The sequence below is a fragment of the Primulina tabacum genome, chromosome 1, assembly GCF_025594145.1.
Source record: "Primulina tabacum isolate GXHZ01 chromosome 1, ASM2559414v2, whole genome shotgun sequence".
Lineage (NCBI taxonomy): Eukaryota > Viridiplantae > Streptophyta > Magnoliopsida > Lamiales > Gesneriaceae > Primulina > Primulina tabacum.
In genome coordinates, this window is record NC_134550.1 from 6,735,964 (window position 1) to 6,753,493 (window position 17,530).

At 33.7% G+C, this 17,530-nt stretch overlaps 2 protein-coding genes across 3 annotated transcripts; one reads left to right on the top strand and one right to left on the bottom strand.

Moving 5' to 3' along the window:
* Positions 1-3,246: 3,246 nt before the first annotated feature.
* LOC142537857 (uncharacterized) lies at positions 3,247-9,506 on the top strand. Of its 2 annotated transcripts, XM_075643346.1 has the most exons (8): positions 3,247-3,342; positions 3,460-3,548; positions 4,869-5,308; positions 5,517-5,554; positions 5,637-5,790; positions 5,891-8,446; positions 8,527-8,606; positions 8,686-9,506. In XM_075643346.1, the coding sequence occupies exons 3-8, from the start codon at positions 5,177-5,179 to the stop codon at positions 8,897-8,899; spliced, it is 3,174 nt and encodes a 1,057-aa protein (XP_075499461.1). In that variant the 5' UTR covers positions 3,247-3,342; positions 3,460-3,548; positions 4,869-5,176; the 3' UTR covers positions 8,900-9,506. The 2 variants fall into 2 exon arrangements, with proteins under 2 accessions (XP_075499461.1, XP_075499456.1); XM_075643341.1 differs by lacking the exon at positions 3,247-3,342 and having other exon boundaries at positions 3,349-3,548.
* A 3,136-nt stretch (positions 9,507-12,642) lies between these two features.
* On the bottom strand, positions 12,643-15,464 carry LOC142537869 (uncharacterized). The gene is made up of 6 exons (XM_075643354.1): positions 15,091-15,464; positions 14,476-14,666; positions 14,206-14,251; positions 13,522-13,604; positions 13,305-13,421; positions 12,643-12,971 (listed from the first exon to the last, which is right to left on the bottom strand). Exons 1-6 carry the CDS (start codon positions 15,299-15,301, stop codon positions 12,900-12,902), a joined length of 720 nt encoding a protein of 239 aa, XP_075499469.1. The 5' UTR covers positions 15,302-15,464; the 3' UTR covers positions 12,643-12,899.
* Between the last annotated feature and the right edge of the window lie 2,066 nt (positions 15,465-17,530).

Consider the following 17,530-nt stretch of genomic DNA (forward strand, 5'->3'; position numbering starts at 1 on the left):
TTGTTCCATATCCAATCTATCATATTTGATATTCGAAAAACGAAAAAAAAATTAAAAAATTAAAAAAAAATTGAGAACATTAAGTTTCGAATAACAAAAATTCAACAAGCCTAGTTTCCATATAATGATTGTTAATGATAGTCACGATTCACGTCAACGCTCTTCTTTCTCTTGCTTTGGTAAGAAGAAAATGAGTTCGAGTGGGCTTGGGCTCTGGGCTTTATGTTTCAAACTATATAATTACTAACTTAGGAATATGAAGAAAGTTTTAAAGTTTGAATCTGATATATTCGAGCTCTAATTTGATTGGAATGTGGAAAGTTAATTTTTTTTTTCCGAATTTGGTCCGAATCAAGGCTGAGCTCGAGTTCGAGTTAGGATGGAAATATTCGAATGTGTACACGATCTATTCGAAAATAAAAGGCTCTAAATATATTTATTCAATATATTATATCGATAAAATATTAGATATCGTGAGTGATTCGTGAACTATCGAACAAAATAATTTGAGCTCGACTTCGACATAAAAAAAGTTATTACATATTCGAGGCCTCGAATTCGATAATTTCGAATATAAACCAAATATTTTTCGAGTCGATTCAATTCGTTTACACCTCTGACAGAAGCCACGATTTATGAGATTTTTTTAGTATGAAAAGTATCGATATTCCCGTATAATCGCAAGTGTAATTTCCATTTTACTCCCACCATCGACTATTTAACACGAGAAACTCGACAATCTATGTCAAATCAAGAAAATAAATTGATATAGTGTAGTTTATTGAGTTGCTTGATATACACATGTCTCACATGTATTCAACATAAATTTTATGTTTGTTATGTAAAATGTAACATCTTTGATATTAGTCGATGTCTCACATATTGATATGCAAGCATTGGTACATGGAAATGAAATGCTTGTTTTGTTGTAGAATCATTCAATATTGATACGGAACTTTACTATAAGAAAAATCTATGGATAACGACGGTTTTTTAAAAATCGCTGTTAATAAAATTTGATTTTACCACGGTTCGCAACGGTCTAATTGAGAATCTTCTATTTTAAAATTATGCTTTGCTATATGTTCATATATTTAAATAATTATAAATTTAGATAAAATTGATTTCAAATAAAACAGTATCTAAATAAACCAAATGACAGTGGGGTCACCATTGCATCACCTTTTATATTATTATTATTATTATTATTATTATTATTATTATTATTATTAATCGGGCCTCACGTGTTTCGGTTAATGATGAATATTGGATTTGAATGGTAGACAATATCCAAATTGTAGCAACTCATTAACCGGGTTGTAATTATATTTAATTCAAGTCAATTTTAAAATAAAATGGTAAAAAAATATTTGAAGAGAAAACATGGTAATTAAGGTCATAATATAAAATTATATGCTTTACGATATGGTTTAATGAATTATAAATATAGATTCAAAATATTTGGAAATAGCCTTATACATGTATGTCATTCATCTACATTGTAGAACTGATTGTTTGTCGTTTTACCAAAAGTTATAGCTGATGATAACTGTGCAACTCAAATATTTTAAACTGTGCAACAACTTAAGCACCACATTTCGATTGTTCTACACAGCGGGAACAATTATTTCACCAAACAATCTATCTCCCGATAATTACACTCCTTGCAATCAGTGATAATAGAACCAGTAATATTTTCTTTGATACTAATTTTATAACCGAGCTTTTGCCATTTTACTAAAAGTTATAGCTCGTGGTAACAGTGTAACTCAAATATTTTAAACAGTACAACAACTCAAACTTCATGTTTCGATAGCTCTATCCAGCATAGACAATTATTGCATCCACCATATATAAATGCAAATATAAAAGAGAACAATATTTAAATAAAGCAACTCGCAAAGGTGTATTTCATCAAATGTGTTAGCATATAAGCATCGACATTAAGTATATAATTTTTTTATTTTATATTTTAAAAGATAAAAAAAAAATTCGCCCTGAAATTATTATTTTTTTAAAAAAAGTAATTACAGTAGTTTCATTATTGATTAATGTATTCAATTTATCGCTGCAATCGGTTCAATTATGTGAAAATTAAGACATGATACGTCCTCAATTATGTAAATTAATTAATTTTTTGAACAATAATTAATTACCTACTAAATAAATTAACAATTATTAAAGTTTTGAACAATAATTAATTACCTACGAAGTAGTTTAAAAAATTATTGCAATGTATGTGTACCGTATGGCTAATTCTTCTGTTCTAAGTTCACATTGAGAAATAAAATAAAGAAAATAAGTTCCCAACTTGGTCGTTAACGTACCAAATATGGCATATATCAATTAATTTATTTGATTAATTCAAGCTCATATTTATTTGAGACTTTATGAGTTATAATAAATAATAGTATCTCGGTTCACGTTTGGTATTTTTTTTTTCAATTTTTTTTTATTTTTTGACATTTCTTTGGAGTTTAATCAACTTTTTTACAAGTAATTTGATTTATATTAAATCAGGAATCATATCATAATGATACATATTAACCAATGAAATTACAACTTTTAAAATTGTTCATATATATCATTACATACACCGTTCAAGTGACGCTCACTTATTGGATGTGATGAAGTATATCAAAACCATACATCCAATAGGTGAAGGCAAAAATTTGTGTTAGACGGTCTCACGGGTCGTATTTTGTGATACAGGATATCTTATTTGGATCATCCATGAAAAAATATTACTTTTTATGCTAAGAGTATTACTTTTTATTGTGAATATCGATAGGGTTGACCTGTCTCACAGATAAATATTCGTGAGACTGTCTCACAAGAGACCTATTCATATGTTAATGTCATCACAGCGACATATAAATATCTATAATGAATGTGTAACATATCAAACGTACATTATATATAAATAAAATCAGAATTTTTATCTAAATCTTTACAGAATTAGATAAATCATTTGCAAACCTAATTTTTCTGTGTTGTTAAACAGAATTTAACTTGTTTAGAGAATATTAAAATTAGGAAAATTTTCATTAATCGTTAACTAGAATTTGAAAATAATAATAAACACATAAACTCTTATGAAAACATTTGACAGGTAAATTTATAAGACGAGTTTTCGATTCGACCCAATTCGATCCATGAAAGAAACATTATTTTTCGTGTCAAAAGCATTATCTATGTATTTCAATTTCGTCTTCTAAAACACGCAATTTAAAAGAGAGATCAACAAATAAACGTAAATAAACAAGAATGGAAGTACAGGAACCAACCATAATAACTGCAAGTCCCCACCTCACCTGCACACCGTGCTATTTTTGACTCGGTGTATGAATCAACATTCCGTTTGTATCAGACCCATTCTCCTACATTCTTAATTACTCTCAATATCTAACGCATTCCTCTGAATATATTTCTTTGTATCCAATAAATTTATGATCACAGAGAAGATGTTCAGGTTGCATAGGAACAAGCCAACTGATGCAGTCGGAGAAAAAATTGATTTCACTTTCTCCAAAATTCAAGTGCTCCAGGTTCGCATATTCTTACTGTATGGCATATTAAGAAAACTTTAATTCATGTGATTATATGCGTTGGTTATTTTGATTTCTTGGCGGGTTTTGAAGTTGATTTTCATTTACTTGCGGTGTTTTGTTTTTTCCCCAGCAAATTCTCGTGTAATATTTGTCCATTGTAGTGATACGACAGCCAAGTTGTGATATGTATTTATGTGCCGTATTTAAATCTTGCTTTAAGACAAGCTGGCAAATGTTTTTGAGAAGTAACATAAATTGAAAGCTGTAATGATTGGAAGAATCTGGTAGATTTGATCAGGACGAGTTCAAGTAGTATGGACTTTTTTTTGGGGGTTGAAAGACTCTTGGGAGTTTAGTAAGTTGAAAATTGAATGTTTGCTCAAGAAGAAGACTCGGTTAAAACCATTAAATTAATTCTAGCAATAATAATAAAAAAAATAGAACCTTTGATTCTGAATATGTTGCAAGAACCCCCCATGTTCTTATGTTTCTCTTAGAAAACTCTCAACCTGATCGAATATGAATAGAATCTGTTTCAATCCCGTAAAGGGGAGAAGTTGTGATAATGATGACATCCAAGAGAGCCTCTTCAAATTGTTGAAAGCTCTCTACTTAGAATGCTAGAGCATTGTCTCACAAATTCCTTAAGACAACAAGAACTTGTATTGCACTAAGTATCTAGTCATTCCTATCAAAATCAATTAATAAACACGCGGACATCATTTATGCTATTTTATGAATGAAATTTGGCAAAAGGTTGATACTGAAAGCCTCGTGATCTATCTAAATGTTAGAACCTTGATCGATGTTGTCTTTTTAAAAAAAGAAGCTGAGCAACTTACATATATGTACTTCTTATGTTGATGTATAGGATCGAGAATGTACCCTTGTATCAAGAGCTACAGCTTATTATGATAGTGCAGATCATATTCTCAAACCGTAAAGCAGCCTAAGCATTATGTTTTGGTCTATGTACTAGGGGCAATTAAAAATCATAATACCATATGTGGTTCACATAGAGGGGAGATGAATTTCAAATTATGAATTCTGTGTGTATATGAACATGCGAAGTTTGCCTCCCAATTACTTCAACAGATGAAAACTTTGATGGCCCCTTTTGAGTAAGATGCCCCCAATGAATGTGTGATGATGTAGGTAAAGAGTTAAAATGCCACAGATTATTGACTGTTGATTATTTTAAGGTATCTGTAAAAACATTGCTATGGTCTTCTATGGATATAACTTGTGGACAACATGATTCTACAAAGCATGTGTTATTTTCTTTTCGCCGACACTACTTAATATGAGGGATTTCAGGTACCAAAAGGGTGGGACAAACTCTACCTCTCTTTGATCTCTTTGGAAACAGGAAAGCCAGTAAAAAGAACTGGTAAAGAATCGGTTAAGAATGGAACTTGTCGATGGATGGAAACTCTTACAATGTCTATATGCATTTCAGATCTTGATACTCCAACGGAGTCAGAAAAACATATTTTCAAATTTCTTGTTGCGACTGGTGAGTCTTGTTATTTTCAACAACATTGTTGGGATCTCGTTTCTGTAAAATGTAAGTAAAGCATCAAAAAAATATTTTTTAATGCTAATATACCCACTTACATTTCGGTATGTGGCAGGGGTTTTCAAAGTCCAATATTCTGGGAGAGGCTACTCTTGATCTGGCTGGATTCTTGAGTTTAGAAATACCAATCTTGGTTTCCTTTCCTCTGAAGGAATGCGATTATGGGACAACTTTACAAGTGAGTTGTCTCTTCTTATTAGTGTACTCACATATTATGCATAAAAAAGTCCATTGCTTCTTCTGTTTCAAATTCCAGATGCATTCATGATAATGTGTAATTGTTTGTGATTGAAATCATATGTTCAAACTTTGTTTCTTTTCATGCTGAAATTTCTGTCAGCGATTTTGATATAAGAAATAAAGTACTTAATCTGTGTTTCTTGCAGGTTGAGATTAGATGTCTTACACCAAAAACCAATCCCAGGTTAACGATTTACTTCGTTTTTCCTAGTCTTGCTTCCAATATCTTGTTAAGTTACATTTCTGAAAATGGAACTTTGATCCAGGGATGAAAAATGGAAAGAAATGCAGGCAAATAAAGACCTTTATGATGCCGAAAATACTTTTCAACTATCTGATTCTATTACTACAAAGAATACCATATCTTACTACAGCAACAAGTTTGACAAAGCCTCTCGTTCCAGAGAACTTGGTAGCGCGGTATGATAACCACCACAAAAAAATCTCTGAACTTATCTCTGACAATTTTATTTTTTTATTGATCTGCTCGATTTTTCTTATGTGATTGTGTTGTTGACAGGAAACGAGCTTCTCATCATCCATTTCACCGTGTAGTGTTGATTCTATGGATGATTCATTAGGAAGAGAAACTTCTTCTTCTCAGAGTAAAAATCTAAATAGTCCAAACTGTGGTATCCGGAGGCAAGATTCAGATGAATTCCTCGAGAACGAACCATCTTGTTCTTATACTACTTTTGATCCCCCAGAATTGGATAGAAATCGAAGGGAACTCAGAAAGATACCGCATGCTACAGAACAAACATCACAGCAACATGCTGGTTTCTTTATTAAGTTTAAGGAACCTGATGATTGTGCTGAGGTTGAAGTTCTTAAGGCAGAAGCAAAAATGTGGGAACAAAATGCAAGAAAATTAGCTGTCGATATCGAAAATCTAAGGAACGAATTAGATGATCAGTTCTTGATTATGACAAACCTAAATACGGAACTGGATACATCTCATTCCGAGTGTCGTACACTGAGTCAAGAAATTGATCGCTTGAAATTGCTCTTGGAGGAATCGACAGGCAAACAGACTGTGAGCGAAAATTTTGAGGTTCTCGGGAGCACAAGCGATGATATGCAGAAACAAATGGAAGATGAGATGAGGTATCTAAAGGAGTTGAATGAAAGTTTATCGTCTCAGCTTAAGAAAACCCAAGGAGCAAACCATGAGTTAGTAGGGATTCTTCAAGAAATGGAAGAGACCATGGAGAAGCAAAAGTTAGAGATTGACAGCTTTTTTTCTCTGAAATCAGTTGACTCTAACAGTGAGAATAATTGTATAAATGATGAGTGTCGAGAAATAGATGTGGACGGTCAAGTTACTGTTGATAAAATGAATTTAAATACTGGTTTACCTGAGATCTCGGTGATACATATCAATGAACAAGTTCTACAAGAAAACAAAGGGAAACCGAATCTCAAATCCCAGAATTTGGAGGAGTTGCAAAAGAGCGGTTGGAGGGAAATTTTGTATCTAGAACCTACATTTCAGGAGAAAATGGTAGAAAATGAAATTGAGCAAGAAGTTAAGAATCTGATTCTAAAGGAATTTGAAGTGGAATGTAGCTCTACATTGGCTGCAAAAGAGCAAAGAATCTTGAATTTGGAAGCTGCATTGTCAAGAACTCTATGTGCTCAAAATCAAAAAGAGTCGCGACATTTAGAGGCAAGAAAAGAAATCGAGCATTTAAAGGAAGAACTACAAGAACTTGAAACAGATTGCAACCAACTTACGGAAGAAAATCTCCACCTTCTGCTTGAATTGAAAGAACTAAGAGAGAATGGCATTAAAGAAATCAATGCCTGCTTAAGTTGCTTGTCTCGAGAGGGTTCTGTGAACGATTTTCGATGTTCTTCTATGTGCGTGGAGGAGATTGAAAAAAAAGAAGCCCATCAAGAAAGACTGTCTGATCTTCAAGATGAGAGTATAAATTGGGAGAATCGATCGCAAGGCTTCGAATTCCAGGCTCGTGAACTTGACATTGAACCAGAGAGATGTCTCCAAGAAACGGTTGATTCGTTGGAGAATAATGATTTATCTGAGGTTGAAAAGGGATATGATTTTCTGTCACAACAAATATCTGGCTTAGAAGCTCAGTTAAGATATTTGACAGATACAAGGGAATCTAGTCGTTTGGAACTGGAGCATTCGAAATCTCAAGTTGTTATTCTTCGAAATGAGATATTAGATTTGGAAGAAAAAATGGAGCTGCAAAAGCTCTGTATGGAGAATAAATTGTTGGAAACGGAAAAAGGGTGGACGGAAGCTCAAGAAGAGTGCAACAGTTTGAAGAAAATGAATACGAGGCTACAAGTGACAGCTGAAAATCTCATGGAAGAATGTGATTCACTGCAAAAGTTCAATGTGGAGTTGAGGCAACAAATATTATTGACGTTTCAACATCAATGTTTTGTCTTAGAAGCAGAAGTTAGAAATTTCGAAGATTTTGTCCGTTCAGAAAATATTGGAACTTCACTCGTAGAAGGAAAATTTCAGGATTCAGAACTTGATGAAGCAAAACACAAAGCTGTTATTAATGAGCTAGAATCTCAAATAAAATATTCTGATGCCGAAAGGATTCGATTAGAAGAAGAAAACACGTTTCTACATATGCAATTGGCGAAAACGCCAGAGCTTCAGAATAAAGTTTTGGCTCTAAGGGCATCGCTTAAAAAAACGAGGTCCAAAAATCAGTTTCTGGAAGCTGAACTAAAGTCTGTTTCTGGAGATTACGAAGAACTAAAACGTGAAAACGACTTGATGGCTCAAAAGATTTCTAGCATGCAGAATGTAACGTTGGAAGCTGAGAATTGTAGGCATGACAAAATTGTGTTGGAGGATAACATTATGAGGCTGGAGGGCGATTTAATGGCAAAGGAGGCATTATTTGCAGTGGATGCCGACAGGAAAAATGAAAGTGATCGCGTAACACGAGAAAATAGGCTATTGAATTTAGAGGTGAAAAATCTTGAAGATGTAAGAGAAGAATTGCAGAAAAAAGTGCAATGCTTGGAAAAGGAATTAAAGCAGACAAAACATGCCGAAGAATGTCAAAGGGAATCCCTTCCAAAGGTTTCTACTTTTACTCAGCACAATATTTGTACAATATTTGCACACCATATAAAAAATGTTCATCTGTTCTATGATCACAGGAAAACAAGGTTGGTTTTATGTCCGTAGATCAAGAATCGCAATGCCCTGATAGTGACACATATGATTCGCAGCTTAGGAGGTATGCAACGACACATTCAATTTTTTGCAAGAAAGTGAGACTATCAAAAAATTTATTTATATGGTCAAATGTCTGACAGTGTGGAAGCAGAAACAAATGTTTCTAATAAAAGAGAATCAAGAGATTGTGCAGCCAATAATGAACATAAGATTACATTGCTTGAGGCTGAGTTACATGATATTCGCGAACGTTACCTTCAAATAAGCCTGAAGTACGCGGAGGTAGAGGCGCAAAAAGAACAACTTGTGATGAAAGTGAAAGCTCTCAACACTTGGAACAGCTTCCCAAAATAACGGCAAGACCGTTTCGAACATCAGCAACAAAATCATACAACACTGGAGCATGCATTGGTGTAAAGTTCAAGTGGACGACAAGAAAACGAAGATGGTGTTGGTCGAGGCTGTGGAGTTAAATATCAAACTTTGTTCCCATGCATTTAGCATGACGAAGTTTTTTTTTTTTTTTGGCCCGACAGAATATATACATAAACTATAATGTATTAAATAAAAGCCATTTGAATGATTAATGGATCAATTTTTGTTTCTTATTTCTATACATACACAACATGTACATTAGATTCATTGGTGAACAATTATGTGTATTAGCCCTGTGTTGCAACTATCTCAATCAGTTACACTTTTAGGCATCGACTGATGCTGTGGGCGACGTTGTTGAAAGTTGAACATTTTTATAACGTGAAGATTGTGAAATTGTGAAACTTTATCGGTCGTGTAATGTGGTCAATTATCTTTGTGAACACTGAACTGGTTCATTCGCTACCATCTTTGCGCATGTTACAGGAATCGACATACCCTGGCAATTGCAACATCTCTTAATCAGAATCCCCATGAAAACGTGATTTACAAACATGAAGATAAACAAGAGAATTGGTAACATTCTGGGATATATGCTTGCTCCTGAAATCAACCCAACGATGAACAAAACAAAACGACACGAAACAAGATGGGGTCTATTAAAGCATAAGTTTGCGATGAAGTAGCTATCTGAATCCAGTTTCCAATGACAGAAACATCAAAAAAGCTTGGTAAAAGAAAACCCCTTCCCCAAAAGTTTTATAAACTGACTTTATAAAAATTTCAGCACATCCAGAAAACAGCACAAACGTTGATCAATCACCATCACTAGAAAGGGCAATGTTTGAATTTTCCGCCGCAAAAGAATTGATATTATTATTTGTGAATGAATATTGTATCCAATTGATATACAGGTTGGTGCATCCAAAAAAATCAGAAACGGTGGAAATCACAAAATTCCAATGATAAGACTCGTGAGATTCAGAGGTTAGAGACCAACAATAGTTGCATAGTATCTTACAAATGATTATTTGGAGTTGTGTGTGTGCTACTTTTCTGTTCTCTGTATATTTCTTACAGTATGGAATATGCTCTGATCACCTCAACAAGAGGCACCCAACACAACGGACACTTTCCTCCTTCAAGAATCAAGTCAAACGCACATTTATAGCATGTATACATGTGCCCACATCTGCAGAAAGGGGAATATATATACACATCAAGAAAAATTGTACTCATTTCTGTTTATTTTTATCAACGTAATCCATGCTCACAAAAAATTTGAACCCGTACCTGTACCTGTACTCATTTACTTTTCTCTTCTTGAACCCGTCATCTAAAGTATGTGCACAAAAAATAAGATTGCGTGATGAAATCAGTAAATGGCAGACCAGAAAAATTTATAAAGGGCGGAAACAGTATGTTACTTTCCCACAACAAAAGTCGAAGAAGATAGTAGAAAGACTGCAAATGGACCTTGTTCACCAGTTGACCGATTAAGAGCCGCAGACAATTCCTGTCGAACTGAGCGCTGGAGCTCTTGTTGCATGTCCATACAAGCTTCTAACAACCTTTGCATGTGATTCATACCTTGCTGAAGCTTTTCCATGTCTGCTCTGAGATCATTCATCATCTCCCACTCCTGGTTAACAATTGAAAAAAGTGAAAAATCAGTTAAAAAAATGAAATTGCACCACCACATTTTCAGACTTTTCTCCTTCTCCCTATGTTTGTTTGTGTCTTTCCTGCTTTAAGCATCAATAAAAGTCGACAGATAAAATGAGAAGGAAAAGCGGAATACAAACAGCGAGGCATTATGATTTCAATCAACAATCACAAGATTTCCAGAGAAGGAAGTTCATCTATAATAATGAACAAAGAAAGAAACAAGTCATATTCACATTATCTCTCAATATTATTGAATTTACAAAAAAAAAAAGGAAAGAAAAAGAAAAAGGAAAAATGATATGATATGCAATGATCTACATATGTATTTCCTAACGTACTCGAATTTTTTTCACATTTTGTGTTATATTTCCTGTTCCATTGTAGAAATAATGAAATCTTCTAATCCTATTCTGTGTTATATTTCCCGCACCATAAATACATATGGGGCATGTAATAATCTAAATTATGTGCCTCAAGACTCTCAATGGGTGTCCGAGTTGGTAGAATAAGTAAGTGTTTGACCAATAGTTAGGAGTTTGATTTCACATACCAACGCATTTTCAGACGAGCTTGCATACAGAACTTGTCCAATGTGATTTACCTGAATAACGTGATTTGCAAGATATTGCGTTCGTCCAGACGTTTATCTAGTGCACACCGAATGATATCAACGGACAGTTTTCCACCTAATTAAAAAAATTATGTAAAGATTGACTGCCACATAATCGAGCGGGTGCGTTCTATGTTGTTTTAAATAATCCAATCAAAAGTTGCACAATGATGTCCATTTAAAGTTTCTTGACCGGATATTATGATGTTTCATGACCCAAAAAGTTCAATAATTTGTGCATGCATGTCCACTAGCGTCTAGCATAAGGGCAAAGGCATAGGGTCCAGAAGAACTGAGCTTCCACGTTAGGTTCAAAAATTAGCCAATGCAAAGTTGTCTCCCTTCCCTTTCCCAAATATATATTATATGTTCCCCGGCCTCATGACACGCAAAATCCAGCAACCAGCCAACTACAACTCACAAAGTATATCGATTTACTTTAGTATTCTCTTCTTCCTTTTTGTTTTTAAACTGATCATTTTCCGCCTCTTTTTTGGCTTTGGGAAATACAGAAAACCTTCAATATCATTGGATCATACAAGTCCTTTATATGTTGTTTAGACACTCTATGAAAAGGTAATATTTTTGTTCTTTCGAAAGGAACATTTGTATCTTATTTTTATTTCAATGACATGTATAAAAATATTTTTTTAATGAAATAAATTAGAATGACATATTTTTTCTTTCATCATTTACATGATAACAGAGACCGAGACGAGGGCTCGTATCTTCCCCTCTCAAAATTATTGGACTAGCTTGAACTCCGAAACACTCGCTTAGAAAGATTTTTTATTAAACAGAATTATGAGAACATAAAATAAAAAAGAACCATTTTGGTGTTCTATAAAATGATGGGGGGAAAAAACTTATAGAGTGTTTGAAAGAATAGCAGAACTAGAAATCAATAAATATACTTTTTAAGGAAAATTATAGTATTTTTAATTACCTATATTTGGCTCTTTACAATTTTAGTACTATATATAATCTTAATCATTTATCTTTCAATTCTGGATAACTTTCATCGTTTTTTTGGGACAGTTGATGTGGCACTTTGAATTCGAGCGTTACGTCAATATCACATCAGTAAAATGACCAAAAATGAAAAAAAAAAAAAAAAAAACAAAGATAATGCACTAAAACCGAATTATTAACACGAGATTTTCCTTGAACCATAGTTTCTCATAATATCTCGCACGTAGTTAAATTCAAGTTGAATTTACTTACTTGCAAAGAGTTACTCATACCATATTAGTATCTACCATGCAAGGCACCATGAAAACTTAGATATAAGTGACCAGCATGAATATTAGTTATAACTAAAGAACAATATGCTACATTCAGTATCGCCTTGACAACTCAGATATAAGTGTCGGAAAAATGTGTGTCACGGTCTTTGACCATTCTAGCACTACGAAGCTCATCAATACAAGATTACAAATGCAAGGATACGAAGATGAAAAGCTGTCATTTATCAAATACCCATTTTACCTCAGAAGATTATGCTTAAAAGGTTTTTACAAAGCCAACATTTAGCTAGTCTCACATTTACGCTAACACAAGCAATTTCATAATTGAACTTGACTAAATATGCATTCGGATGAACATGATACAAAAATAACAATAGAAACAAAATCATGTTGATGTACCCAAATTAATCAAATAGTCTACACTACATATTCACAAGTTCACTCGCACTAGAATTTAAATCTGGCCCGTCCCAAGAGGCTGCCTAGATGTGTCTCCGGAAGCCCAAGCATTATAATCCTTCTCTAACTGGAAACAAATTCAGAAGGCAAGAAACCACGTTATTTGTGCCCAAAAAAAAAAAACACAGTACACACCACTGAACAAACCAAAAACAATGATTCAGAAAATGAGACCCCGAAAGTGACTCCCCGAATTAAATAGTACTCTTTCTTTACCTCAACTCTTTTATCTCCATTTCACGAGTGGAGAAAATGATGAGAATGACTAAGATAAGGCAGGAGAGAAACCGCACTAGCTTGTAATAAAACGCAACAAAAAAACTCAATGGATATGCATGAAAATGCAGAAGGGTGAAAAGAACAGATTCAGGACAAAATAACTAGAATGATGTCAATCAACCTGCGACATAAACCGGGGAAGCATCGCCTTCAATATCTGTTCTAGAACTTGAGAGCCCGTAGATTCAATGGCCTGTGTCGGGATTGCTCGAAATGCAAAAGGAACTTCTACGTTGACCTTTAAGGTACATACCAACGTCACAAAATAATTTGAGGAAATCGATTAGATTCTATTCAACTACTTATATAACATAAACAAAACCCTTGCTAATCATTACCTCTATGACTGCATTTGATGTAAGATTCTGAACCGATATGTCTCTTCTTGTGCTATCACATGATATCTTGTTCTCCATTGAAGCTGCATGCCCATACCAAATTAGTGTCAAAGAACTCCTGAAAAAATTATATAATTTAATTCAAAATTTTAAAAAGACACTAAACAACATAATTGTATTGTATTTCAAATATAAGAGGTGGATAACACCGACACCGTCTCATGGCATGGAAATACACAAATAAATCAATATTAAGATAAAATGTAAAAGCAAAGAGGCTACATTAGGCAGGATAGGCACTAGGCAGATAAAATTTTCTTTACATACGAGTGTTGGGCCATTTTTAGTTACATAGGAGATTAATTACAGAATGTGATTTCCTCTTAGTATATTCCTTATAGTACGCTACTAAATAGTAAACCCTAAAGTCTAATTTCCAATAATAATTACAACTTCAAGAATTGTATTCACAATTTATTGTCATATGAATTAATCACACCCTTCGATTTTCTTAATCTGAACTTTCAACATAAATTATTTTTTGAGTGCCTGACTAGAACTGAAAAAATTGTTCCAAACAGAATGTCAATGTGAATGGAAAAGGTAACGAACACCAAACACTTCTTTTGGAAGAGTGAATTAGCAAACTTTAATAACGAAATGCAAATACAAAAAGATGCTTACCGTCAAATTTGTCATTCTGTGCGACAACAATCGGTGAGCCCTCGAGCTGACATAAACATCACCACAGTTAATCACCACATAAATATCCATAATCTCTGTGAAACAGTGGGATAGCGCATAAATGCAAGGAAACAAGAATTTCCCCAGCACAACTCTTGGATCAATGTCCATGCAGTTTTTATTTATGGCATCAACAATAATTTATATAGAAGAATAAATACAGCCAGGGTTCATGAAATACAACAGAATCGGCAGAAAAGAAGGTGATACCTTACAGGACAAGAGCTTAATGCAGCAACCATTAGGCTGCTCCTCCACTTTCACCAACAAAACAGGGCACACTTCAAATGCAAAAAACTTAAATCTATATACGTAACACCTGAACGTGCTATCATCCACCCGCTCTATTCTCTCAGCATCCAGTACCGAGTACTGACTTGCCGGCAGGCGCATATACTCAACTGAGAAACAACCAACACAACTCAAACATTTAAGTTGAGCAATTCACCATCCAAGAATGCCAAATAATTATCACATCAGTCTTGAAAAATTCAATTACAACACTACAGATCCGTTTACAGAAAACCACACGTTCTTATAAAATTTACATTATTTAAGAAAACATCATCTCACTTAACAACCAACCTAATAATTTTGTCGAAAGACTGCGATGAAGATTTAGTGAAAAAAAAACAGTCTAAGCGTGCTGCGAAAACGTAGAATGCACATAAATGTCACACATTAGAAACCATTAAATAACACCAACTTCACAAAACACCGGGCAAGCTCTACAATCACCTGAATAATCATTCTCTCATCACCGCATCGCACATCATTCAAAACCAAAAAAAATAGTAGAACAGTATGAGAGTATGTATTCGTTACTCAGCGGGCGTTGTAGCTGCCTTACGGAAACGGATTGGGTTCGGCGAGCCACAAACTTCGCTCTGGGAGCAGAATCCGCCATCACTCGGAGCCTGGATCCGGAAGAATCGTCTAACCTTGACAATACGGATACATATTGGTAATTTGAATTTCTAGGGTTCTTGAAGATGAACGAAATTGGATTTGAATGCGCGCAGCAAAATGATGCCATTTTCAACTATTAATCTGTGAAAAAATCAGCTAACAGGTGAATCGAGGAACCAGTTTTTCGAGATGAGGTGATGCTTCGCAGAGGGAATGGATAGCAAGGTGTGGCGTGGGATGAGTCCAGTAGAGTACTGGGAGTGGGATGCATGCGTCCGATGAAATAAACAAAACTTCATGGTTTTAGCTTTTAAACACAAATTCTCATTCGACCATTCCCTAAATTGTGCTAACAAACCACGTTACTCATATAAATTATATTGGATAAATATATAAAATCGACTCATCCAAAAAAAAATATTGTTTGAGAAAATAAAATTTTGGATTATTACTCAAACACTCATTTATTCTAGAATAAGTTTTTTGTGAGATGGTCTCACGAATCTTTACATGTGAGACGGATCAACCCTACCGATATTTCCAATAAAAAGTAATATTTTTAGAAATAAAAAATAATATTATTTAATGAATAATCCAAATAAGATACACATCTCACAAAATTCGACTCGTGAGACCATCTCATACAAATTTTTGCCTTTATTATATAGTTCGGACACTCGATCCCAAATTCTTTATTTTATTGATCCCAAATTCTTTATTTTATTAATCATTTTGATAGATAATAATGCCAATACTATAATTATTTAACATTATCTCAATCAAAATAAATAAATAAATAAAGACTTTAAATATTGAATGTTCAAATTACCAAAAACTTTGGAATTGCGTATAAATTTTTTTTATATATGACACATTTTACTTTAGTCTTAATTACGGTTCGAAAACAGATAGTTCTAGTTATAGAATCGACAATTACAATTCCAATTAAAGTTGGAACATGAATCAAACAATTACGCTTTCGGTTCAATTTCATATGCTTTCGGTTCTGATTTAAATTTATCGGAACTAAATTATAATTTTAAAATTTAATTGTACAAAGAAAAATAGTGGTACATTATAAACATTTATATTAATTGTTCAACTATGACAAAATATTTTTAGTATTTATTTTTACTAAAAATTTGGTTAAATTAAATTTTTATGTATAAGATTGTTATATTACATTATCTAAGGTGTACGCTATAATTTCTTCAAATTAATATTAATTTACGGTTTGGTTTAATTTGTTCAGGTTCAGGTTCAGGTTCCGATTTTTATCGGAACCGAACCGTAACTCTACAATTTGATTTCGGTTTCTACGATTCCCCACAATCGTGGTCGGGTCTACACTCAATATGACTGAAATGCTTAGCAAAATCATCAATCTAAACATGTGAATTTCTTGTTAAAAAATCCATAAGTTAGATAAAAATTTTTGACAAACCATTGCTCGTTTAAGATTTGAGTAAACCCACATGCAAGATTAGTAATAAAATAAAATAAAAAATCAAATGGCTCTCATACAACTGTCGGCAATAATTATTGTAGGGATCAAATGATTTGCTGCCTTCTTTGAAGGTTTAAAAAAAACGTGGGTTGCTTAAAATAATGCGAGGGATTTCAGACGGAAATTTAAGAAGACGCGTTTTATACGCGTCTTCACACTGACAGAGGCTCTATAAATAGAACTCCCCCTTCATTCTGAAATCATCTCTTCTTCGAGTTTTCTCTCATCTTATAAGCATTTGAGTGCTTAGTTCTATAATATTTGTGAGGTGTTTTGTTCTCCTGTATTAAGAGAGTGTGTGTTCTCTTTGGAAACACAGTGAGTGAGTTGTACACCACAAAATATTATAGTGTAATTCTTTTCATCTTGCCCGTGGTTTTTTACCCTAATAATTTTTAGGGGTTTTCCACGTAAATCTCGGTGTCCATTTTATTCTTTATTTTCGGGATTTATTATCTCAAATTCCGCACGTGGGGCCAACAAGTGGTATCAGAGCCTTGGTTTAAAATTTCTTAAAATTCTGAGTATGTTCTGTGGTTGCAGCCTAGACTGATCTTCCACATCAGAAAAGATTTTTTGAAATTTTTTATTTAAGGCGGGATTATTTTGTCCGGTCTACTAAAATTGTTATAGACATAATGGCGGGAAGGTACGAGATAGCAAAGTTCAACGGAAGCAATTTTATGCTGTGGAAAATAAAGATACAAGCAGTTTTAAGAAAAGAGAATTGCTTGGCGGCTATGGAGATAGACCGGTGGAGATGATGGAAAATGGAATGAGATGAATGATAATGTTGTTGCCAATTTACACTTGGCTATAGCTGACGAAGTTTTGTCAAGTATCTCTGAG